At 58.0% G+C, this 25,580-nt stretch overlaps 1 protein-coding gene across 1 annotated transcript in view; it reads right to left on the bottom strand.

The window, feature by feature from the left end:
* Myo18b (myosin XVIIIB) overlaps positions 1–25,245 on the bottom strand; it is a 224,980-nt gene extending 199,735 nt beyond the window's left edge. Inside the window, exons 1-8 of the mRNA XM_047561579.1 lie at positions 25,103–25,245; positions 14,493–14,654; positions 12,253–12,411; positions 7,165–8,403; positions 6,659–6,725; positions 5,854–5,966; positions 4,805–4,981; positions 1,078–1,276 (exon numbers count right to left, since the gene is read on the bottom strand). Coding sequence (XP_047417535.1) covers positions 1,078–1,276; positions 4,805–4,981; positions 5,854–5,966; positions 6,659–6,725; positions 7,165–8,403; positions 12,253–12,411; positions 14,493–14,531 — 1,993 coding nt within the window. The 5' untranslated portion in view covers positions 14,532–14,654; positions 25,103–25,245. The remainder of the gene's footprint in view (positions 1–1,077; positions 1,277–4,804; positions 4,982–5,853; positions 5,967–6,658; positions 6,726–7,164; positions 8,404–12,252; positions 12,412–14,492; positions 14,655–25,102) is intronic.
* Positions 25,246–25,580: the final 335 nt, after the last annotated feature.

Here is a 25,580-nt window from a genome sequence, read left to right as displayed (position 1 = left end):
GGCAGAGCACAGTGACTGAGCAGGATCAGATGCAGGCTCTGGACTGGCAGGTCCCCTCCCGGAGGAAAGTAATGAGCCCCTCCCCGGGGCCTCGGGTGGCCGGTCAGCACCCTCCCCACACGCTGACACAGGGATGGAACGGTTTAATAACGTGAACCCACAGGCGGTGAGGTCGTTACCACATTATCCGGGTCGTGTGCTGTCCGTGGGGAGGGGCGAAAACCACCCCCAACGTGGGCAAAACCAGATTCCTGGGGTGGCGAGAAAATCGCCATTTATGCACAGAGCGCAGACCGTTCACGCTCCACAGACGGACACACGGTTTCCCTGTGGTATTAAACTGTCATGGGGGGGGGTAGATGATGAGGGGGAGATGTCCAAAAGGCTCCTGGCTCGGGGGACAACGATGAAACAGAGGGCTGAGCACACGGCCCGTGGTTACTGTCAGGAGCCAGGCAGCCTGGTTTGGAATCCAGCTCCAGCATAGATGGGCTGTGTGCCTTTGGGCAAGCAAGTTAACGTCTCTGATCTCAACGCCTTCACGTATAAAGCTCAAATGATCGCGTCTGCCACAGAGGCCTGTTTTAAGTAATAAATGAGTTTGCGTTCATGGAATAGGGCCTGGCACATAGGTCCCCCGCAAACATTTACTCTGATCATTATTAAATTGTAATTACCATTATTATTAATTGGCACTTTTTCAAGGTTCAGCTCAAATATCACTGCCTCTAGAAACTTCCTTGTGCCCCTCCTGTGTGCCTGCTGGGCCTAACCAGCTCTACCAGACTTTTACAGAACATTCGAGTGTGTCCATAGGCACGGTTGAATTTCCCCTCTGGCTCTGCCTTTCTATCTTTTCTTGTTGGGCGCTCTGTACGGTTTGGCAGGTTGTACACTGCACAACGAGAACATCCAAGGCACATGTGGTTCCCGTCGCGGTGTCACAGATTCGTATACTTATTAGGATGGCTTCCCAGCAGATGGCATTCAAGCTCCTGGTTCTGACAGTGCCCAGAGTTGATAACTGTTCTGCAAATGACCATCCACCTCTGCCATGTCGCCTGGAGCCCACCGTACCTGAGACCCTGCCGTCCACGCTGCCTGCCATTCCCACCAGGTGCTCCAGGACCTGCTCGCAGCACGTGGTCTTCCCTGCGCCGCTGCGGCCCAGGGCCACGATGCTCTGGTCCCTCCGCTGGCTCAGTAGCTCCCAGTAGGCCCGCTGGGCCAGGGAACAGACGTGGGCGGGCAGGCCATCCCGGCGGCCCCTGGGCACCTGCAGGAAGATGACCGCGTCAGCCTTTCCCCTCGGCCACCACCAGGGGGCAGGCGGGGTCCCTCCACGCCCCTGGCAGGACCCCGCGGAGCCTGCAGCCTGGTTTCCTCCCAGCTCAGCCCCAGAGAGGAGCAGCAGGCTCCGCTCGCCCCTGCCAGCTCTCCGCATCTGTAAAATGGGCTCATGCTGTGACGGTGGTTGGCGCCACTTCCCGCCCCACCCCGACTTGACAGAGCGGGCTCGGCGTCTCCCTGGGAAGAGCCCAGTGGATAAGTCTAGTGAGTCCCTTAGCCGCTGGGGACACCCTTCTGAGCCTGCGTCTCCCCTGCAGCTAATCAGGGGCTTCACCTGGAGTCCGTGAGCCCGGACCGCCACCACCCTGACTGCCCAGAGCTCAGGCTCCTAGGGGCCTGCAAGGGGGCAGCGGAATCAATGGCACAATCGATTAGTGAGGTCTGCCATGGATCAAACGCCAGCATCCATTAGTGATGTCTGCCATGGTCACAGGACTGGAAGGTGGGGAGGGGGCCAGCGTGCCATCCTCCATGGCAGATCTGAGCGAGACCTAGAACCCCGCCCCTGGGTCCTTCATTCCTTGTCTATTCAGTGAAGAGAACCACCGGGCATCTGCTGTGCCCTGTCCTGGGCACCGTGGGCACAGCACCACACAAAATCCCTGTCACCAGCAAGGAGGAAACTTTGTAAGATTTATTAGAATGGCTAAAAAAATAATTTTTTTTAACAGTCACTATCAAGTTCCGGTGTAGATGTGGAGCAAGAGGAAGTCTCAGGCCATGCCAGTGGGGACAAGGACAGAGTCACCCTGGAGCAGCTGGGCAGGCTCCTTCCCAGCGTGATGCTCGCTGCCCTCGCAACCCCACACCTGTCCAGGTGTGGATCCAAGAGAAATGAAAGTCCATCACTGGTCACAGCGACCACGTGGACAAAGCCACAAGACCTGGGGACAACCTGGATGCCCTTCCACTAGTAAGCCCAGGTACCCGGTGGTCCGGAGCTGTGCCCTGCCAGTCCCGGGTCTCAGGAAACACCCCGGGTGCACAGGGACCGTTGGTCACGCTAGGAGCAAACAGAGCAGCGCACCCCACGGACAGACAGGACTACATCGCAGGCGCCTGGGACAAGACCGGCGGCGGGAGCTGGCGACCTTAAAGCTTTCCTGCGACATACGGATCCATCCAAGTTGCTTTTTGGAAAATGCAAAATTCTGGGAGGCACATCGAATCAGGGGCTGCTGGCGGTGGGACTCGGGCGGGCTGGACCTTGAGGTCCACTGGTCTTTCGGGGTGACGGAACCCGCGCTGGGATTGGCCGCAGAGGGCGCCAGGCTCCACAGCCTCGATGGATCTGCACACTAAATAGGGAGGGGACAGCCCGGAAGCTAGACTCCAGTGACCCTGACCTCGGCAAACAGCCCTTCCTGCCCCTGCAGGGCCGGGAAGAGAGAGAGGATATAAACCAAGCAAAGAACTCACCTCCATCCCGAGCCGGAGGTCACCAAGGGGGCAGGGGACGTGGGAAGTCCTGGCTCTGGAGGCCAGGGGATGTTAGGGACAATGAAAGACAATGCCCAGGACCCAGGATGCCAAGTGGGGACCACGGCAAGGTCCCCCACCCATGCTCCTGTGGGACCAGGGCACAAGCCCCAGGGGACAGGTCCTCCCGCTAGACGCTGTTGACCTTCCTACTCCAAACCCCTGGGAAACAGTTCAGGTGCAAAACACAGGACTCAGCCAGGTCCTGAGGCAGGACAAGGGGGGACAGTCCATCCCTGGCTGGACACAGCACGAGGCACAGGGAGGTCAAAGGTCCCAGGGTCTGAGCCCGGAATCCAGCTTGACTCTGGAAGGTCTCATGTTCAAAGGACCAGCCAGCCCTCTCGTGGCTCTGGGGCCCTGGTCTGAAGGGAGAAGGGTCCTGCGGGACCCCCGGAGTGTCTGCACGGGGACCCTCGCCCGAGCGCAGGCACAGAGGCCCCGCCCAGAGCCACGCCCGCCGCGCCCCGGCGCCCCCGCGCTCACGTGTCCAGAGACCTCCTCACTCAGCCTCCCTCCGCTGTCCCCCAGAGCCACCGGCCCCTGTTCCAGGTGACCCTGGTCAGTCCCAGCCTCACCGCAGGTCTGTGCTGCCACCTGGTGGTCGTTGGGAGAATCAGAGCTGGACTCAACTGAGGGACCGCGGGTGACCCTGGGTCTGCAGGCAGAGGGCGAAGACTCTGGGAAGGAGGTGGGAAGCCCCGGGAAGGGGCCTGGGGACCCCAGAACCCGATGCCACAGTCAGGGGACACCCAGGGCCTGTGCTCAGGCACTTTTGTGTAAGCTCCGATGCCCCAAATCCAGGACAGTCGTGTGGACCTGGCTTGCTGTCCAGACCTGTAAAAATGTCCCCTCCAGGGGTTGCCAAGGAGCCAGGGGGGCTGCTGATGATTCTGAGAGCTCAGAGGCCCGGGATGCACTACCAGAGGCCTGAGCATCCCCCGCAGGGAGGGGACAGGTACCTGCCTAGCTCAGCCCACTCAGGGCTCCTGAGCCCCTCCCAGGCCCCTGCCCATGGACAGCCACTCCCAGAGAGGCCTGGGGGTCACTTAAGGGGACAGGTGGGTCGCTCTGGAAGAAGGTCTTGGGAAGGGTGCAGGGCCATGGTCTCTTTTGTGTGGACCTAGCCTCAGCAGGGATTAGGAATAGGTTTGTCACACAGGAACCCAGAGGGCAAGATGTGGTTTTGATCCCAATTGACAGATGAGGAAACTGAGGCCAGAGAAGCAAAGCATCATGGTCTTTGCAAGGAGTTCCAAAGGCCCACGCCTGCCCCCGCTCCTCAGAGCAGCATGCAGAGGGTGCCCCCGACGCAGTTTCCTGCTCTGGACTCTTCCCCTTTCCCAGTCTCCGCCTCAGGGGAGGGGACCCTTTCACCTCGGTTCAGTCCCCTCTGGACCCAGTGCTACTGAGAATCAGCAGTACCCACAGCAGCTCTGGGAAGGGGTGGCCACTGTGGTTCCAGGTCTCTCCACAAGGTGGCGCACAGAGATCCCCTTTGCTTTTATTACTCAGTGAGCTGGTTCTACACTTTATGGAGAAAATAAATAAAAGCAGGGCTGAGGCTGCTTTTTCTGTATCCGCACATAGTGTCATGGCACGGAGGAGCGAGCCTGTGGCCTGGGCTTTATTCCACTTCCTCTGCTGCTTTATTCCACCCTGAGCGTTCAGCAGCCTCCTCCACTCTGACCCGCCAGCTCCTCCTCTGTAAAATGGGCTCGTAACCAACAGCACCTGCCTTCCCAGGCGCGTGTGGGAGTTGTGCAGGTTGGCACATGAAGCCGCGTCTGGCACATCTTCTCTCGTTTATTGTCCTCTCTAGTGCCCTGGGGCTCCCCCGTGACGCGGCTCTCCCCTCCAGGGTGCAGGGGACCCTGTGGGGTCTTTGGCAGGATGACACATTTCCTGGGGGCCCTGCTGCCCTCTGAGCTGCAGAGGGGGCCTCCCTTCCTCCCATGCCGGGGTCCCAACTCACCTTGGCTGCAGGGGGTGCCAAGGGACCCTGGGGCTGCAGGGCGATCAGATCGGGCCCAATGCAGGTGTGCGGCAGCCGAGCCCGGTAGCGGTGCAGCAGCGTGTTCAGGACACTGGATTCGTTGACGCTGACAAGGGAGGCCAGGTCCTCGGCCTGGTCCAGCTCAGGGGGGTTGGCCTGCAAGCCGGCACACAGGGCGGGTCTCCTGTGGGCTCCTGGGACCCCACAGAGCAACACACACACACACACACACACACACACACACACACACACACACAGTGGTCCTGTTCTTTGAGAGCCGCGTGCCAAAGCCAGACCAGAACCCGGGGCCCAAGGACACTGGAGAGAAAGTGTGGAACCCTAAAGGTGAAATAGGGCCACCCGTTCTCCTAAAAGAAACAAGAATGGCAAAAGGGGCAGTTCTCTCCCCTCTCTGGTCCGTCTTTCCCACACTCCTGCCCTGAGAGAGCAGATGCTCCCGGGGACCCAGAGAAATTCAGAGCAAATGCAATATCTAGTGCGTCCACGGCTGTTTCCTTCTTTTTTAGATCTTACAGGATGGCTCTGGGTGTGCTCTGTGACACCCAGGGAGGAGGTCAAAGGGCAAACCTCCTCCTTTACCTGATAGGCCGTGGTTCCTCGATTCCTTGCAGGTACACCCAGACCCCCTATGAGAAAGTCTGATGCCCAATATAAAGGCCATTGGAACCTATGCTGCAGTTCATGGCAAGGGCAAATGTCACTGAGCTCCCTGGCAGACAGAGTGAAAAGGGAAACAGGCTGTGTAGACTGGTTTGCATGGTCCATAAAATGAAAAGCAGTCAGTTTCTTGGGTCAGTCAGAACTCTCAGGGCCAAGACCTGACAGGCAGGCCTCATGATGCGTTCTCATAAAGGGAATGCCAGAGGGCAGAGCGAATCACCCCATTCACTCCGGTCCCCCGCACCCCCACAGAGCAGTGAGTCTGGTGGGGCCTTCCTACAGCTCCCTCCAGGACTCAGGACAGGGAAGAAGGTACAGAACAGGCTGGGTGGGGGCAGGAGACTCACCCGGTGAACATGTTCCTCGTCCACCTCCGTGATGGTTTTGTCAGCATCAATGCAAAGTCGTACCCTTCCTGCCGGCAGGTCGGCTGTTCCCTCGTCTGGTTTCAGCACCGTTGCTGGTTGGATATCCCAGAGAGGAAGGGAGGAGAGGGGAGAGGATGGGGAGAGAGAGCGCGCCTCTGAGCTGCAGAGGGGGCTCGGGACAGGTCAGGAAGGGGCGACATTCTCCTCCCTTGGGGTCTGTTCCCATGGAGAGTACTGAACGGGGACCCCCAAACCCTTTAAAGACAGAGGCTGTGTCTGACTTGCCAGGAGCACAGTAGGCACCCAAATGTGTGAACTGACCCACCTCATTCCTGGACCTGGGGTGGCAGATAACGGCACGCAGGCTGTCGTCTGCCCTGAGGGTACCCCGGCAGACATCACTAATCAATCGCTCAGCCCATCCTGCCTGCACCTGGGAATCACTTCTTAATAGAGTGGTCATTGCCCACAACCAATCTCTTTGCCCACTTGCTTTGAACCCTCAGGTCCTTGTGGGCCACTGCAGGAACAAGCCAGGTTTGTCGCATTAAAGTCATTAATTAATTCACAAGCCTCAGATGTCATTGATAACAGTACCCAGCAAACTAGCTGCCAAGGGTGACGGGACCATCCACTATTCCCATGTGGCCCCAAAAACCACATGTTTCCTTGCTAGTCTCTGCAGCACCCTAAAGCATAATCAGGGTCCCACGATGACAACCAGCAGCAGTGGGGACACAGGAAGAGCCGATGACCCCCTGGTGGCCATGACACCCCTTATTACCAAGAGTGAATCCATCCTTCTGAACCAGCCAGACTTTCTCCGCCTGGTACCATCTGTCCTCGGGAGCCTGGGAGCAAAGATCACACCAGTTAAACCCGGGTGACAGAAGTCGCTCCTAGTGTGCGGGGACACCCCTTGTGGGGCATTCTCAGTGTGGTCTGGGATCAGCAAGGAAATCAGAACTGAAATGCAGATTCCGGGGTCCTGCTCTTGGACTTTTGAACCATGGGCAGCTCCGAGACGCCCCGGAATCTGCACCTCAGCAGAGGCTTATTTTGGGCACTTCAGCTGTCAGACCTGCTGGGTGACAGGAGAGTAACTGAGCCGTCGGTAAGCGAGGGGGATTGCCAGGTTGAGAACCTTCTCTCACAGTGGGGGGTGGGGACCCCCAAACCCTTGCCATCAAAGAAGTGCCATTCCCTCCTCTGGGCACTTCCCTCCGCAATTCCCTGTCCCCCAGGGCCGCCCTTTCCCGCCGCCTCCCTCCGCGGGCTGCACCCAGGCACCTGGTCCGAGTCTCCGCTCTGGCCGCCTCTGCTCTCCTCCTGCAGGGCCGGCCCCTCCTGCGTCCGCTTCCGCCCGACCTCCGGGGTCTCCGCAGGCCCGGGGCTCCCGTCCAGCGGCGGCGGCGCCAGCCCGGGCCCATCCTGGGCTCTGGGCGCACAGGGCTCCTGCGCTCGCCTTTGCTGCGGGGCCTCCTGCCCGGCTGCAGCCAGCGACGCCTCCTCGGTGGCCACCTGCTCGGGGGCTCCGCCGGGCCCCTGGGGCTCCCTCGGGAGCTGCCCCGCCTCTTGCGACCTGGCCTGGGGCTCACCTGTCTGCCCAGGTGCGCCTGCCGTCCCCGGCGCGCCCGGAGCGCCCCCTGCCGGCCGCGGCTTGCTCCTCTCGGGCTTGGCCGGGGGCTCGCTGGTCTCCTCTGTCCTCTGCCTGAGCTCACCTTCTTTGTCCTTCTTGCTCTGGGGACCACCCCACTTACTCCTCCTGCCCAGGGAACCGCCCCACTTTCTCACCTGGACTTGGGGTCCAGAGGGTTTCCCTTCGGTCCCCACATCCTTGCGCAGATTCCCCTTCTCAGTCTTGTTTGGGGGATCCCCTCCCTCCTTCTCCACTGCCCCTGGCTGCCCCCCGTCCCCTGCCCCTTGGGCTTGGGGCCTGGTCCTCGGCTCCTCTTTGCCCTGGGGCTCGCCCCCCTTCGGTCCTTTGGTCTGGGGTCCCCTGTCCCCCTTCCCCACTGCACTATGGCTTTTCCCGTCTTTTGTTCCTTGGCCTGGGTCCCCAAGACCCCTAGTCCCGGTCTTCTCAGGCTTTGGGGCTGAGTCCTCAGGGTTGGCCTGGGGCCCACAGGGACTCCCCGGGGTCTCCGCTGGCTTTTTCCCCCCAGGGTCTGTGACTGCAGGGGGCGTCTTGCAAGCGGGGACATCTCGGGGCTGGGTCCTCTGCTCTGGCTGGGCAGCTCCTGGGTCCAGCTTGGCCACCATCAGCAGCACGTCGCCCCCCCTCACGCCCCTCCTGAATGGCAGGGTCTTCTTAGCTGGTGTCCCAGGGGGGCCGGGCTCCTGTGGCTTCTCGCCATTGATGCTGGTCATCTGCGCGGGGGTGGTGCCGCCAGACCCCTGGCTGTCCTTGCCCGTAATGCTTGCGCCCTGGGGTAGGGCAGACTGGCTGTCCTGGGGACTCTGTGGGCTTCCAGATTTGGTGCTACTGTTGGTCTTGCTGCTTGGTGGACTGGTGGAAACTTCCGGGGTCTAGGGAGAGACCACCACCATGCTTAGCCACTCACTGGTCCAAAGCTGCGTCTGTCATTTACAGGTTCATCCATTCACTCATCCATCCTCAGATTCTCATGCGCCTCCAAGACCCAACAGGCACCGTGACCAGCCGTGAGCCTTGGCCCACAGCCTCGCCGAGACCAAGAGACAGAGTGGAAGGAGAGTGGATTTAGAAGCCCAGCAGAACCAAGTTCCGCTCCAGGCTCTGCCTCTCCTTCACTGTGCAGCCTTAGGTAAATTGCTTCCCCTCTCTGAACTTGTTGACTTAAAAATAAATCGAGGCTCCTAAAAACCTGCCTTGCAGGGTGGGTGGGACAATATGTGATAACACACAGAAACTGAGCCCAGCGCATCGTAAGTAAGTCCGCAGTGACAGTTGCTGGCCCCTCGGCTGCTCTTGCTGTCATTTTGTTATTTATGCTTTGATTCTTCCTGCTGGGCCAGAAAGGGGATCGGGGAAAGGATTCAGGGCCTGTCATTGAGGGTCTGATCTCATCCTGGCGCCACTCTTCTCCTGCTGGGTGACCGTGGATGGCACACGGGGTCCTGGGGACTGCTCTACCCTACTCCCGGCTTCCCTGCCAACCCTGGTCTGGGGTCTCCCATGTTAGTGCCAATGCAGCCTCACAGATGTCTGGGCCCGGGAGTCGGGGCTGGCACCTGCCCACACATTCCCCCCATGCTGGGATCACGTGATTCCACCCTCAGAGCTTGCGTGTCTCCTTCCCCAGGCCCGCCTCTCTCAACTGGGCCATTGCCATAGCCTCTGATCTGGGCGCCCTTCTATGGGCCACCAATCCTTTTAAACCTGTTTAAAATATCTGGACAGCTGCCCACTGCCTACCAGAGAATCATTCAGCCCTACGATCATAGCCAGATCCTCAGTGAGAGGGCCCTAGGCCCCTTCTGGTCCCATTGGCCCTGCTTTGGCTACCCTGGGCATCTCCATCCACGCCAGCCCCTCTGGGCGTCCACGTTTGCCCACGCTCTGCTCCCTGCCCTGCACACTGCTCCTCCGCCGCGGCCCCAGGGCTGCTCTTTTATACCCAGCTCAAATGTCAGCCCTCTGCCAATCATTGCCTGAAGACATCAACTAGAAATTGTCTCGCACATCCACGGAGTCCCAGAGTGCTCGGCTGGTATGCCTGTCCCCAGAGTGCCCCCATTCTGCACCCCATTTTAGCTTATCGAGGTGCCTTTCCTGTTTTAGGGTCCATGCTACAAAAGCAGGGCTTCATCTTTGACTGTGGTGACAACAGCAGGGTTAGCTTTACAGGCAGACCCTCCACAATGAGTCCTACATCGCCATGACAGTATGCTACTGGACCCCTGGAAGGACCCGGTGACAGGCTTTGCACTTTGCTTCATGGTGCAGATCAGGACGCAGACATGAAGATGTCCAGTGGCCCTAAAGACAGATGAAATGTAAAACCAGGTCTCTTGGACTCTTAGCTGCTACATGTAACGTGTCCTTCCGTGATCTGAGGCTCTCTGGACTCTCCTTGGGAGCTTTAGAAAATCCAGATGATTTGGCCCCACACCCAGGGACTGTAAGCTCGTTGGTCTGGGTTTTGGCTCCCTGGGCGGTTCCAATGGGCCACCAGCGCCAGGGGCCGTATCTCTGGGACAGAGTGGCTCCGTCTGACCTTCTGGGGCCTGTGGTGGGGGATTGATTGCACTTGGCAAGACTCCTCACTGTCTACACTGTTTATAAAAAGTGAATCACTGCCTTATTTTTAACCAACTACCACGGAAGAGACAGTAACACAGAGACGGCCAAACGGGAGAACCATCCTGACTACCCTCCGCTCGTGCACACGTGAGTCCCCTTCCTTTGGAACTCGCAGTCAAGAAAGCTGCACCCTACGGAATCGCTGGGCCCGAGAGGACACATGCCAACTTTATAGATGCGTAAACTGAGAGCAGAAGAATGGAAGGAATTCGGCCTGTGCTTCATGACATGAAGGTACAGGAGCCAGAACACAGGTCTCCTTGACATTCCGCGGGGCTCTGTCCACATTCCAGTGTTTTCCAGCCCGTCTCTGCCCCTCACTGCTTGGGTGACTTGAGGAGAATCAGGTCACGTCCCCAAGCCTTGATTCCCCTGCAAAATGGGGATGATTCTAAGGACTCCGGGCCAGGACTGTGTGAGACGCAGACGGGACCTCAGTGCTGGACAAGGGTCATTTACTAGTCAGACAATAAAAAAAAGGAACTGGCAGAGCCAGCTGAGGCTTGCAGATTCCCAGAGACATGGTCTCAAGGCCCCGCTTGGCCCTGGGGACATCTTGGCCTCTGGTGCTGCCACCTGTCACTGTCTGAGGCTGTCCATCTTGTCTCTTGGCTCTCAGTCTCCATCCAGTTCAGCAGAGGCAACTTATTCACACGCTCAGCTCTGTTCTGCTTCTTTACTTGTACACAGGGATGCCACGAGGGCCTGCAGACTTCCCTCCCCAGGCCACCATGCCGGCCACCTCCTTCACCAAGCTGACCCTTCCCCAGGTAGCTCACACAGACTCACACCCTGGTTCTGCCTCCAATTGGCCTCACGGCCTTCGGCAAGTGAGTTGACCTTTCCGGGCCTCAGTCTCCACCTCTGAGAAATGGGTCTGTGGGCAGCCAAGTGAACGTCGTGTAGTGGTAAGGAGTACACAGTGACTCTTACCATGACCTAGCAACTGCCCGAAGGTTCTGCCTTGGCCGCCTTAAGTCACGCAGGGGTGGGGACAGTCTGCCTTTCCTGTCACCCTCTATCACAAAATCTGAACGGGACATCTCCAGAGCTGCTGCTGCTCAGGAAGTCTCCAACACAAAAAGTTAAGGTCATTGACAGGACTAGTCAAGCCAAACACGGGCTGCAGCAAGAAGAGAAGGTAGAGCCCGGGTGGCCACTGGACCTCCCAGCCTGATCATGCAGCATTCGCCTTGCCTCAAGGGGGCGCTGGAGAGACGTGAGGAGACACCCTGCCCCCAAGGCAGCCTGTGCCCCAGACCTGCCTTCCTGTCCTGCCCAGGTCCCCTGACTAGGGAGCTGGAGGGAAGGAGGGGCCCGCACCAGCCTCAGGGACCAGTTTGAGGGACCATGTTCAGTGATTGCTTCAACCCAGCATGCTGTTCACAACCAAAGGATCTGAGTGACATCAGCCAGTCACAAAGAACACCAGCTAGGGCAGGGTAGCGGGGTCCCTAAGGGGGCCAGGCACCGTCCTGTTAATTATTGGGTTGTGTCTATTTCAGGGAGCTTGGGGGAACATGGCAGCCAGAGGGCACTTGGGGGCTTGGGTTGTGAGCATTTACTGCCTAATGTAGAAGGATTTCGATGTTTTAATACCAATAGAGCCGCACCCGTGAGCACCAACTGGAGATCTTTTCTGCTTACACTAAACTAACTGTCCATCTTAGTCAGGGTCCGGTTCTTCCCTTCTGCAAAAGTCGGGGTGCCATGATCCCCACCCATCAGAGGTGGACTGACTAGTCATTCATTCCTTCATTCATTCATTCAACAACCACTTGATGAGAGATCGCTATGGGCCAAATAGTACCAAATAGTAGGAGCGATGTTCAAAGGAAGTCACGAGATCGAATGGAACCGTTGCCATGGTTTCCACAATAAACCCGGACATGAGGGCACCGTGGGACTCAGGGGAGGGAGGGCCGTAGAACTTCCAGGGCTGCACAATTTGAGGTGGGTTTTGAGGGCTGCCGAGGAGCTCAACCCACCACGTTCCTCCAAGTGGGGACCGCAGGGGACTCAGAGGAGGCCGGCAGGACCAGAGGGCGGGTGTGTGCGGAAGGGCAGCGGGTCCCCTCCACCGGGCCACTCACCTCTCGCTCTGGGGAGGCGAGCGCCGCCTGTTTCCTCCGCCTGGCTTCCTTGGACTCTTTCTCGGTCTCGCGGACCAGCTGCCTAATGAAGCCCCCGGGGATGACGGAGAAGAGGGGCGGGGGCGAGGACGGCGGAGGGCTCTTGTCCTCTTCCCGGATCTGCGTTGCAGAGGTAGGGAAGGAGAGAACCAAGTGAGCGAGCGGTCGCCAGGGCGCCTGGGCGGGCGAGGGGGACGCGCAAGCCGAAGGCCCTGACCGAGAAGCTGCGCGGAGCAGGAGGTACTCAGCGGACCCGGGGGCCTGGGACAGAGCCCCGAGCGGATGCACGCGCAGCAGAGCCAGGGAGTGGATCTCCTCCCTGCTCCAGCCGCCCAGTGACAGGAATCTGAGCCACAGGTTCCCTTCCGTGGCTGGGGCCAGACCTTGCTCTGGGAGGACCCGCGTGGAAAGGGGCTTCTCAGGATTCCCGAAGTCGATGGATCCCAAGGATCCACCCACACTCTCCTGCTCCACCTCAGCTTGGAGTTAACATAATAATTGATCACTTAGTAAATCGCTTCCTGTGTGCATGGTGTATACAGTTGGCCCCTTTGTTCAGAGGTTCTGCATCCCATCCATGGGCTGGACCAACCATGGGTGGACAGTATTCCAGGAGGGTAACTGCATAAACACAGACCACTGCAGTAGTCAGAACAATAACAGCTCTCTTGGGGGAGGGGTGCCAGGGATGGAGCCCAGTGGTGCTTAATCACTGAGGGAACTCCCCACCCCACTCTATTTTTAATTTTGAGGGAGGGTCTTGCTTAGTTGTTTAGGGCCTTACTAAATTGCTGAGGCTGGCCTCCAACTTGCAATCCTCCTGCCTCAGCCTCCTGAGCTGCTGGGATGACAGGCATGCGCCAAGGCGCCCGGTAACATAACAACTGTTTTGATGGCATCCACATTGTGTTATAAGTAACTCGAGGTGATTTAAACTACCCCAGGGGTTATATGCAAATGTGGTGCCATTTTAAATGAGGGGCTTGATTATCTGCAGATTTCAATAATGCCAAGGATCCTGCACCTAGTTCCTGTGGACACTTAGGGGCTGCTGGGGAAAGACCCATCCCTGTGTCTCCAGTCTTCTTAACTGTGCCTGCTTGGTGGTCCTTGAACCATGACCCAGGCAGCCAGGGACCCCCTAGCTAAAACAGGTCACCTGGACTCCAGCAATTTTACCCTAGAAATGTGGCCAGACCAGAGCTGGCTGGACCTGCTTCTAGCTGAGGTCCTTTACGGCCACCTTGGAGACAGACCTGGAGCCCGCTGTGGCCAGCTGGAGCGTGTGTTGTTAAAGAAAGAAAAAAAAATCACCAGCGCTTTCTGTGGAAGAGCCACGCACTGGCTTAGAGTAAACTCCTAATCGGGTCCTCTACGCACATCTGCAGGGACAGGCTGTCAGACACTCAGACACCCAGCTGATAACGGGGGATCCAAAGGGGTCGGAGACAAGGACACAAAGCAGAGCCAGGGACACGGTGGCGATGACCTCAGAACGCGGTGTGCAAGCTGGGGTCGCGCCCATTGACTCTTGCTCTGTCCCCCATGCCCCTTGAGGGACCAAGACCCACGGCCTGCGTGGAGGTGAGCCCACTCCCTCTCCTAGGCCCACCTCTGCTGCCTCCCCCGCGCTCCTTGACCTACGTCCAGGTCAGACTGCGGGGCAGGGAGCAGACGCAGGCCGCCAGAGGCAGCCTATGCCCGCCCGGCCTTCTGCCACCAAGGCCCGGCCCGAGGGAGCCCTTCCCGACATCTGACGGAGATTACATAAGGGAAGAAAGAAACGGCTAGAGACCTGCTTCCAGGCTCCGGGTGACCGAGGAGGGGCCACGGAAGCTGCCCACTTGCACCAGGTCTGACTCCGCCCCACACCAACCTACTCCTGCCATGCACCCCAGGGCTCATCAGGACTCAAGGGGAGACAGGACAGCTGGTCACCCCCGCTGCCCGGCCTCCCACAAGAACAGGGGAGACAGGCAGCCATGGCAGGAGCTAAGGGCACAGTCCTAATGTCCCGCTGGGTCAGGAAGGCCTTGGCTAAGCAAGCTGGCTGGGCAGTGATGGGAAGCAGGATGGACATGTCACAGGCAGAGCTGGATGTGACTCCCTGCCCAAAGAGGGAAGGGCTGGCCTGGGTCACACAGGCTTGTCCTCCAGGGTTGGAGTCAGCCCCTGCAGCCCCAACCCAGGACGCCACTTTCCTTCTGTTCCCACAGGGCGAGGCGTGATGAGATGGCCATGCTTAGGCAGCCCCGCTGGGGTGGTGAGGCGATGAACTGGTGAGCCGAGATGGCACTTCCGCCAGACAGCACGGAATGAGGCTCTAGGGGCACACGAAGCACATGAGATGGGTGGACACAGGCCTGGCACAGACACAGCGGGAGAGAAGAGAGAGACGGTTAGACCTGGGCATGGCATCCCCCCCCCCCCACTGCCGTAAACCACACCCAGATGGAGATGGGACAGTCAGGGCAGCTGGGGGCCACACCCTCTTCCTCTTGACCCCACACTTAGTTTTTTTTTTTTTTTTTTAGCGGGGGTGGTGCTAGGGATTGAACCCAGGGCCTCGTGCACGCAAGGCAAGCACTCTACCAACTGAGCCAGCCCCAGCCCACACTTTACCATCTTGTCATGGTATAATACACAGTCAGAAAAAATACTCGATTAACCACATACATCTCAGCAGCTTTTGAGAAAAGACCTACAGGACTGGTGTCTCCATCTAAACGTGTTCGGTGACGATTTTATTGACGGGAGCTTCACTTTGCTAGGGAACATTCCAGGGTGCTGGAAATCTGAGTCATATTTATGAATCGCATCCTATGTGAAAGTCCAGTCCACTCTACAATTAAGGTCAGCCGCTTGGGGCTGGGGAGGTGGCTCGGGCGGAGCACTTGCCTAGCACGTGTGAGGCCCTGGCTCTGATCCCAGCCACGCACACGCCCTCCTCGCAGATTGGACATCTTTCCGTATGTAAATTATATCTCAATTCAAACAATAAATAAAACACGAACAGGGCCCTGGAAACTTCTGTATGGCCACTATTCCCTCAAGTGACCCCCAACTCCTAACACCACGGACAGCAGGGTTTCTTCTTTAAAGGGGGTGTCTGCCCGTGTTGTTTGATCACACAAATTAGGGGAGGGGCAGGATGCACAGCTCCCACTTGGCCTCCGGGCTTTGGGGAAAGGACCTAATCGCCGTATTGAGACCCTTAAACAGCGTTCGTCATTTGGGTCCCCAAAAGCTCGATTCTGTAAAGAAATTTGAGGATGTCATCCTAAATCAGAAATTTGCGTCATTGTAATGCTTACATCACTGAAAAAGCAAGATACGGTATCCAACAACCAGAGAATGTCAAATATGATCAAGTACATTCAACTCGAAGGAATATTATACTCCAGGCAAGAAAGTTTTTTAGAAAATGTTTGTTCGTTTGTTTGTTTGTTTTGGTACTGAGGATTGAACCCAAGGTGCTTGATCACTGAGTCACACCCCGGCCCTATTTTGTATTTTATTTAGAAAAAGGTGTTGCTGAGTTGCTTAGGGCCTCACTTTTGCTGAGGCCGGCTTAAACTTGCAATCCTCCTGCCTCAGCCTCCGGAGTCACTGGGGTTATAAATGCATGCTACCATGCCCAGCTGTTGTTTCTGACATGTGTTTTTCCAACCTTATTAATTGCTTCATTCTAATCATATACAATAATGGGATTTAAAGCAGCTTTATTGAGATTTAATTTATCTGCCATAAATTCACAATGTACAATTCACTGATGGTTCTTTCCTTTTTTGCCATGCAGGGGGTCGAACCCAGGGTCTTGCACAGGCTGTGCCGCTGAGTCACGTCCCTAGGCAATTAGATGATCTGAAATGAATTTACAGAGTTGTGTCGCTTGTCTCCACCATCCAGTTCTAGAACATTCTCACCACCGGATACACAGCATTCATGCCCATTTACAGCCACTAGCTACTTCCCACTGAGCCCCAGGTGACCCCTGACCTCTGGCCGTTTCCGTATATTCGCTGTCCTTGGAAGGCACAGTATCGAGTGGCCCACAACCAGCTCCTTCCACGGGGCGCAGTTTCCAACTCATCCACTGTCATCTTGTGGATCTTGGGCTCCATTCCTTTCTGGTCTGAGGGGGGCTCCCTTGCATGCAGAGACCACCAGTTGCTGGGCATTTACTTGGGTTGTTTTCACTTCGGGGTGTCATGAGTAACGTTGAGACGGTCATGCACGTCTTCTCAGGCACGTAGGTTTTCTTTTCTCTTGGAGATTCCTAGGAGTGGAATTTCTGCCTTCTCTGGCAAATTTGTGTTTGATTTTTTTTTTTTCCAAGAAATTGTTGAGCTGTTTTCCAAAGTGGTTACACCATTTCCTGCCCACCTTGTGGCGTCTGAGGGTCGTCTGGGAAACTTTGTGGGGTCGCAGTGGGGGAAGCCCATTTTAGCTTGTACAGTGATTGGATAGGGTTTAAGTGTGTCCCCCAAGGGTTCCTGTGTTCCAGGCCTGTTCCTCAGTGTGGCTGTGTTGAGATGGTGGGCCCTTTAAGAGGCGGAGCTTAGTGGGAGGTGGTTGGCCATTGGAGGCGTGCCCTTGGAAGGGATTGGGTAGTTTTCTTAGGACTCTGGTAGTTCTTTTTTTTTTTTTTTTTTTTTGCGGTACTGGGGGAACTCAGGGCCTGTGCTTGCAAGGCAAGCACTCTATCAACTGAGCTATCTCCCCAGCCCCAGGACTCTGGTAGTTCTTGCCAGAGGGTTGCTATAGGAAAGCAAGCCTGGGCCCTTTCTCTCTGGCTTCCCTCCACCCATGGGATACCATCCACCATCAGGTCCTTAGTGGCCAGCATCATGCCCTTGAGCATCCAAAACTTTGAGCTAAATAAGCCTCTTTCCTTCTCACATTAAGCAGCCTCAGACATTTCATTATAGCAATGGAAAATGGACTCAAATTTTTATCAGAGTATGACATTACATACATGAAAACTGTCCAAAATGGCCAGGCACAGTGGCACACGCCTGTTATCCCAGCAGCTCGGGAGGCTGAGGCAGAAGGATCGCGAATTCAGAGCCAGCCTCAGCAAAAGCGAGGCCCTAAGCAACGCAGCGAGACCCTGTCTCTAAATTTAAAAAAATTTAAAAAGGGCCGGGGATGTGGCTCAGTGGAAAAGCGCCTCTGGGTTCAATCCCTGGTACAAAAAAAAAAAAAAAGAAAGTCAAAAATGGGAACAAAACAGTCCACATGAAAGATCAAGTGGAAGAAAACCCCCCAAGGCTTGGTGGCGTGCCTCGAGTGCTCTCCCCTCTCACCCACCCTCCAGCCCTATCCCTCCTGGGTTCCTTGCTGCCTCCTCCTGGAAGATGCTCCCGCCATCCCAGCTGTCACAGCCATCACTGACCGGCAGCTTCCGAGCCTGGACGGCGTCCACAGTGACCTGCTGCGAGCTGTCAGCTCGGGCAGCTGCAGCGGCAGGTGGGGGGCGGAGCCTGGCGGGCCCCGCCCACTGAGGCGCTGGCACCTCTCGCGAGAGCGCCTCCTGCGCGGCTCCTTCCCGCTCAGCTCCGCGGAGCCAGCCGGTAGCTTGAGGTCGCCCGCGGGGGCGTCCGCACCCCGGGGATGAGCCGGGAGCTGGCCTGGCAGCCCCGCCCTGGCAGGACCGGCCCTCCTCCCGCACGGCCTCCCAAGGAGGCACCTCCAGGTCCAGGGTGTGAAAGGGACACTCAGCGCCCATGAGGTCCCGTGCCCAAGGAGGACCCGGGAAACGCGTCCAAGTGCAAAAAGCCCAGTGCGAGGCCGCCCGGCCCCCAGCATGAAGCAGGGGGCTGAGCTCAGAGGATGGGGAGGCGGGACCCGGGAAGGGGGGACAGAAGACGTGCCCCGCCTGTCCCTTGGGGGACACTGGAGCGGCCCCCAGTGACTCACAGGTCACTGCCCAGGTTATGAATAGGCCTGACGTGTGGGTGAGGTGGCGGTGTTGGCTCCGTCCCCTCCCCTGCCGCCCGGGCCACCTGCTGCCCGAGAATCCCCTCCCCAGCGGAGGCTCCAGGGGGAGGCCTGCCGTGCTGGGGGCTGCCGGGTGCCCCGATGGCCTCTGCTCCGGGGACACTGAGTTCCCCGCGGGGCGCTGGCTCCCTGGGTCCGCCCCTCGGCTCCCCGCCAGTCCCACTGACCCCGGGCCAGGAGCCAGTGCCGCCCGGGCTTCGTCAAGCTTTAATTTAAGCAAGTGTTCTTATCACCATGACCCTTCCAGCCAGAAGCCACACGGGCGACATCAGCTGCTGTCCTAAGCCCAGGAGGAGGCCCGGGACACTGAATTCACACCGCAGGTCTCCACGCAACCCTAGGGGTGAGGGAGGGCTGGCGGGACACCATCTCCAGCCATGCTTGCTGCCTCTGAACAGCCCAGTCGCCCTCCACGCTTCCCTGCTGCCCGGAAATGTCCAGTCCCACGAGGCAGCCAGACCTCTCCAGTCTCATAATAGATGCCAAGTCTTTGTGGTGACCCACGGGGCCCCTTAGGACCACCTGTCCTTGCACCCTCCCCTTCGATCCTCCAGTTACAGGAGCCCCCCTGAGGACCCCCTTCCAAGCACCCCTGCACCCCAGGACCTTGCTTGTGCTGTTCCTCCTGCCTTAAATGCTTTTCCTTCTGCCCATCTCATACCTTCACCTCCTGCAAGTCTTTGTTTAAAGTCATTCTCTCAATAAACCCGCCACTGCTCCCATTTCAGCTGGAGCCTAGTCCCCATCCCGCCCCTCTCCCCTTCAGAGCCAGAATCTCTGTCTTCCCTTCTTTGATAAATACTTGTTGAATGACTGAGTGAGTGTGTGAGTGATTAGGAGCGTGGCCGAGAGGGATTTCCGACGTCCCGCAGTGCTGGGTGCACACGGTGGGCCCGTGATCGCAGTTTACCTTCTGGAGAGCCCGGGAAGCTCTCAGAGACTCAGTTTTTTTCAGCTGTGAAATGGGTACACACACATTCGATCAGGAGTCTGATCACCGGTAACTTCTCTCAGTCAACTTTTCATTTTTCTCTTGACCTCTGATGAACGCTGACCCAGAGACCCCAGCCCAGGCCAGCACCAGAGGACTCTCTGATACTTAGCAAGAAGCAATTAGGACCCAAGCACCAAGATAGATCCTGACCCCTAAACTGCCCCAGAACTCTGAGCTTCCTACTGAGCCTAGAATTTAATTATATTAAATCCATCACCATAGTTTATTCTCACTACAGTGCCACAAGGTTGGCATCATTTCCATAGAGCAGACAGCAGCTCAGAGAGGTTAAGGCACTTGCCCAGGACACCCAGCAAGAAGATTGGGGTGAGATCTGCCTCCAGATGTGTCCGACTCCCTCAGAGGCCAGCTCCTCGTCACAGCTCCACATCAGCGATGTTAAGAGATCACCAAGATGGGGGTACCAGGCTGAGGGCCCACAGGAGCCCCAGGTCCTGGGGCACAGAGTGAAACCCTGAGATGGTGGCTCAAGTGAGTGAGGTATAGATGGGGCTGGGCCACTGGGAGGGGTTGCGTAAATTTACTTTGCGTCTGATGGTGGCACTGGTGCTGGATGTGGGTCGTCGGGGGATCAGTGAGGTTAACTCACTCGAGGCAGCACCGGAGGAGGGGAGATGACCTGGATGCCTCAGTCCCTGTTCCTCAGGCACCCCTCTGAGATCCCTGCTGCCCCATGTGAAGGGGAGGAGGGAAGGAAAGAAGAGCCGGGGGTCATAGTGGCCCCTGGCATTCTGGGCACTGGGAACTTGAGCAGATGGCGTCATTTGCTCTTCAAGGTGGATTGGGTGAGTAGTCCCATCCCATGACACTCGCGCGGAGGGAGGGGACGTGCTTTGCCCCCAGCCAGGAGGAGGTGGGGCTGCTTCTTGGATGATTCTGACCCCAGAGGCCTGGGCCACCGCAGCAGGCTGGTCTCCTGGCCTCGCCTACCATGTGTCCCTGCGGGCAGCAGCTTCTCCAGGACAGCTGAACACGTGGTGGCCGTCGCCGTCCATCCTCTGCCCTTTCCATCTTCGCTTGCAATCCCGTCTTGCCCACAGTTTGGTTTGGGAGTCTCACTGTCAGGTCCCCTGCTGACTCTCAGGCCTGGAGGCGGGCAGAGGGGAGCCGCTGGGAGAGGCTGGTAACAGGAATGGCTCCAGCTCCAGGTGGCTTGCCCTCTCGAGGGCCACCTCAGGTCCTCGGGGGAGGCCGCCAGGCTCCGTGCCCCTCCCCCGCCGCAGCTCTCCTGCCCTTTGGCCTCTTTGGAGAGGGCTGGCAGGGGCCCGCGCGCAGGAGCAGCTAGGGCCGGGGAGATGCTCCCTCCATACGGGGCTCCATCTCCCTGCGAGCGGTCCTCGCCAGGGTCCCGGCTTCCCTGCGCTCCTCTCTCTCCTCCTTCGCCCCGTGGCTAGCCTCTGAGCGCCCCGACAGACTTTGCTGTTCCCCGAACCCGACAGGCCTTCCTTGGAGGAGCCGCTCTATTACACAGATTCTCCAGCAGAGTCGAATGTCCTATTTTCTGGAAGGACCTTGACAGATACAGCCAGGGGCGAGTAGGTCTCAACTCCCATGTAACATTGGTAGGTGGGCAGTGGCCACCTGCAGTATTCTTTGGGACGGACTCTAAGCCTTTGTCTGGGCTCAGTGGTAATAAAGTCCTGTGATTGATTATTAATGTCTGCCCTGGGTTCGGCAGGAGGGGAAGGTGCCAGGCCTACCTACGTGCCACGGATGGGTCAGGTGGGTTAAAGTGACTCTGCCGAGCTCACCCAAGCCTTTGCCTTGGTGGCCAAAGAACCAGACCATAATGGAAAGGGTCTGTAAGCAGCATTCATGGTCCAAGCAGAGGAAATAGCTCTCAAGGTCTTACAGGTCCAGGTGACAGCAGAACCCAGTTTCTGCCCCTCAGGGCCTGGGGCCTGACACCTCTTCCTCCCCGTCAGAGAGCTGCCTCACCAGGACTGCCACATGCTGGCCCGGCCCTGCCCTCTGAGGGACAGACGACGTGACGAACCCCTTCTCCACAGGCCACCTGTGGAGTCCGCCCAGCTCTCTTATTTGGCGCTGTCCTCTGCTCTCCTAAGGAAGTGACTTTCAGACGCAGCGCGACTGAGCCCTGCCCGCTGGGGTCTTCTGACCCGCCCTCTGCAGCAAAGTGACATTTGGCTCCGTGGGAGGGGGACGCGGCCAACGCAGCCCAGCTTAGCCCCACACTCAGACACCCTGCCCAAGCCCAGTCTTCAGGGCTGCAATGCCCCCCTCTGTCAGGTGGGGGCGCTGTCCTTCCTCACCCCCTTCACCGGGTGACCTGAGTATGGGCGCTTCTTATGCCCATGCGCCATTACCAACTTTATTATAGGGTCCTTGGCTGTCGCTACATTCCGTCGGTCATTTCAAGTCCCAGGTTGATGAAAACTTCCAAATGCTCTGCACACCAGTGGCTAAGCCAGCAGCCCCCCAATCCCTAAATTATGGAGTGGATGTTTCTTAGGAAAATTACAGAGAAAACAATCTCATCTCCCCCAGCACATTGACCCTCCTGTCCAAATCTGTGGTTGACATGCTGACCTCGGTTGGCCACATGTTCCTTGCTGGACCGTGCAGATGGCCCTCATGGCCTAGTGCACCTACGGCCACTAGGGCTTCCCTTGCATGTCAGCGCTGACTGACTGGTAGTTAGGGCTGCCTGCAGTGTGGTCTAGAGAAGGATCCTAAGCTGTGTCTGGATTCAACAGGAAAGTGTGCTGTGATTGACTAGCAATGTCTGCCCGAGGCGTGGCAATGGTCAGGGGGGCATCCATGCTAAGCGTTTGCTCTTTCCAGGCTGGGGTTTCCCCTGCCATAAGGAAGCACGAAGCTGGTCACCTGTCACCTGGAGCCCTGCCCCGGTTGCTCTGAGGGTTTGAGTTTCCAGTGAAGATCTGATGTTACCTCTTAAAACGTCACGAATATGGTAGCTGCTAGCCGTGAGTGACTAGTTCAGTTTATATCACTGTACAGAAAATTTTAAAATCAGCTTCTCCATTGTGGGAGCCATGTTTCAAGTTCTCAATAGCCACGTGGGATGAGTGGACACCATATTAGCACAGGTACAGAGGTTTCTAGAAAGTTCTACTGGACCCATGTTTTTCGCCAGTTAGTTGTGCCAATGGACATCTGGCAGTGCCCAGAGATATTCCTGGTTGACCCAGCTGGACAGAAGGTGATTCTGGCCTCTCGTGGGTCAAGACCCAGGGTGCCCCTAAGCATCCTATACAACATGTGCCACAAAGAACCTATCCAGCCCCAAATGCCCATAGTGCCAAGGTGGACGAGGGTCCAGACCCTGGTCTAGAAGGACCTCATCAAGTGCAGAGAAGCTTTATGGGAAAGGGGGACAGCGTCATCTTTGCTTTGAGTGAGAAATAAGTGTGACATAGAAAGAAATGAGACAAGGAGCCAGTCACTGTTAACAGGAAAACCCAAGGAAAGAAAGTCCCAGCCCCTCTGACGCTCCTTCCCACCCTGTAGGACAGGCGTGGTCCCCCTGCTCCGTGACCTTGACCGTGGCATTAAGTGAGCAGTGAGTGCCCCAGGCGTTGCTCCCCCCCCCCCCCCCCCCCCGACTCCTGCTTCCTGACAGCAGCCAAAGCGACCCACTTTCCCTTCTCTCGGCCTGACCTCTTGTCCCCGAAGCCTCCAAATCTCACGTCCTGAGATCTGTAAAATGGGGCTACGGTCATGGCTGAGCTCCCAGGCCTGCTAAGCGTGAGCCAGACATTGGATCCCAGGGGCAGATGTGTCTGTCTCGGCGGCTCACACAGCTGTCCGCCATGACATCGGAGCTCAGCGCCCCAGCTGGGGCCCCGGGAGCAGCTGAGAGCGCTCCGGCCCTCATGGGTGGGGACAGGGTCCCCTGATGTCCAAGGACTGCACTTGTGCCTTATGATTCATTTTTATTGCCCCTGTCCAAACAAGAACTGAGATTTAATCCTTGCTTTCAAGCGTTGGAGGAGGATGGAAGAGGTTCCGGGGTGGAGATTGGGGTATTATCTCGCCAGCCTCCAAGGCAGGGGCCGATCTAAGCTGTTACTGCAGAGCTGTGTGTCCTTAAGCAAGTTACCTCCCCTCTCTGTGCCTTGAATGCACCGTGGGTAAACGGAGGGGGTTGAATGGAAGGTACTCTGGAAGCCCTGAGCTTGTCTAAAACCCAGCTGCTCCATCTTTCAAATCCTTCGGTACCACGTAGTTCTACTGTGAACCGTGACCTGTCCCACGGCCGCCAGCCATCCACCTGAGGTGAACCCTGCCGCTGTTCTCATCTACCGAGGGCCGGGCACCGGGCACCCGGCAGGGTTGCCCTGTCATGGCCTGGTAGAGATGCCAGAGGCCTGGCCTGTGACAGCTCCGGGGAGGTCTCTCTGGCTCGGAGCCTCCGTGGTCACCCCTGGATGACCCAGGAGGTGAACGGTGGCCTAGCCAAACCCCTGCCAGGGTCAGAGCCTGAGAACCCGCACCCACTCCTGACCAGGCTGGCCAGCCACGTGCCGGGCAGCCGCCTCTGGGGTTTCTGCTCACCGCAGGGGACCATCTGCGAGGCTCCTGCGCCATCCCCAGGATGGTTCAAGAGAGTGGGGTGTGCCCAAGGTCACAGTCAGCTGAGCCCAAAACCTACTACTCAAGGTGGCCAGACCCGAGTGGGAGTGGACGGCACGTCTGCTGATTGATGACAGCATTCCCTCCAAAGCAGGGAACCAGGAGGCCCACTCCTCCCCTCCCCCTCCCCTCCCCTCCCCTTCCGTCCCCTCCCCCCTCCACTCCCCTCCCTCTCCCTTCCCCTCCCCCCTCCCCTCCCCTCCCCCTCCCTTCCCCTCCCCCTCCACCTGCTCCCCCAACACTCAGGGCTTATCACCCAGGACAGGAAAACACCGCTTCAGTCAGGAGGGAAGACAGCCCAGGAACTGCCATCGCTCTTGGGCACCAGAGGTCCTCGGCTTTGGTCAACTGGGGCACCGAGCAGGACAGGCCTCCTCTTGGATGGCCACAAACTGAAAGGACCCGCCTAGCTTTCCAGACACTGCAGAGTGGAAGCCCAGGCCCTGCACTTGTGGGTCACGGCCAGGCTGGGCAGCCTGGAGCCCACAGAAGGCCAAGAGGACTGTCCCCCACAACCTCCTCCCAGGGAAGTGGCCCAGAGGCGGCGGCCGGAGGCCCACAGCTGGGAGGCCTTTGGAGGAGAGGCTGCTCCACCGGGAAGTACAGCCCCTCCCTGTGCCTCCCTCAGGCCACTGAGACCTGTGGATCTTCTTCATTCAGAGAAGAGCCTGAAACGGGCGCCGGGCATCAGGCAGCCCCTCTCAGGGAAGCGCAGGGCGACCTTAAAACCTCCGGCCATGAACCTGAGCCCCTCCCCCACCACGCACACATTTGAAATTTGAAATTAAAAACCGTTAAAATTCAAATTCACCGCACACCAACCACCAGCCGAGCAGGGATCCCGGGCAGCTGAGGCCAACAGCCGGGCCCCAGGCCACAGTGGAGGCTGCTCCCCGAGGACCTGAGCACATTCTCTAAAAGGATTCTGAACCGGGTCCCCATAAAAGATCCGCGTAAAGCGGGTGCCCTGGGCCCAGCCTTGGGCTTTAAAGTAGTCTTGTCCTCGAAGTGAGCGGCAGGGGCCACCAACCAAGGAAAAAGACCTCAGGATCCTCAGCACCAGAAAGGCCCAAAATAGACCCAAAGGCCAGGGGCCTCCCAACCCAGCCCCCAAGGCACATTCCAGAAATTCAGAAAGGCTTCTCTCTCAAGGTCCCCAGCGCCAACCCTCAGTACCTGGTGGCCACGGGACGCAAGCACCACTCCTGAGTGAGAGGTCTCCCAGGCGGCCGCCAAAGGCCCCAGCGACGGGGAGCAGGGCGACGGAGAGCGGTCAGGAGCACCCTCCCCACTCCCTCGCACACTTGTCCTCCCGGCCGCTCCTCCCGGCCGCTCCCCCACCCTCCCCGGCAGCCAATGTGATCCGGCAGCTGAGTCGACAAGTCATTTCTAAAATTAGCCCGTGAGCTCCAGGTCTGGCTAGGGGTGGCCGTTGACCAGGCCGCAGGGAGCATGGACATATTTGGTGGCCCAGAGCAGGGGAGGGGACAGCTCCACAGGGGAGGGGACAGCTCCCCACGCAAGCACATTCTCGGCCGTCATGTGTGTGTCCCAGGGCCGGCCACAGGGAGGCTGTAGGATTTGGGTCGGGGAGGAAGCAGCTCTGCATTCCAACCAGAGGTTGGAAGGAAATTTCTGGAAGGATTGCTGGGAC

The sequence above is a fragment of the Sciurus carolinensis genome, chromosome 8 (genome assembly GCF_902686445.1).
Source record: "Sciurus carolinensis chromosome 8, mSciCar1.2, whole genome shotgun sequence".
NCBI classification, from domain to species: Eukaryota; Metazoa; Chordata; class Mammalia; order Rodentia; family Sciuridae; genus Sciurus; species Sciurus carolinensis.
This window is presented reverse-complemented; position numbering and strand designations above follow the sequence as displayed.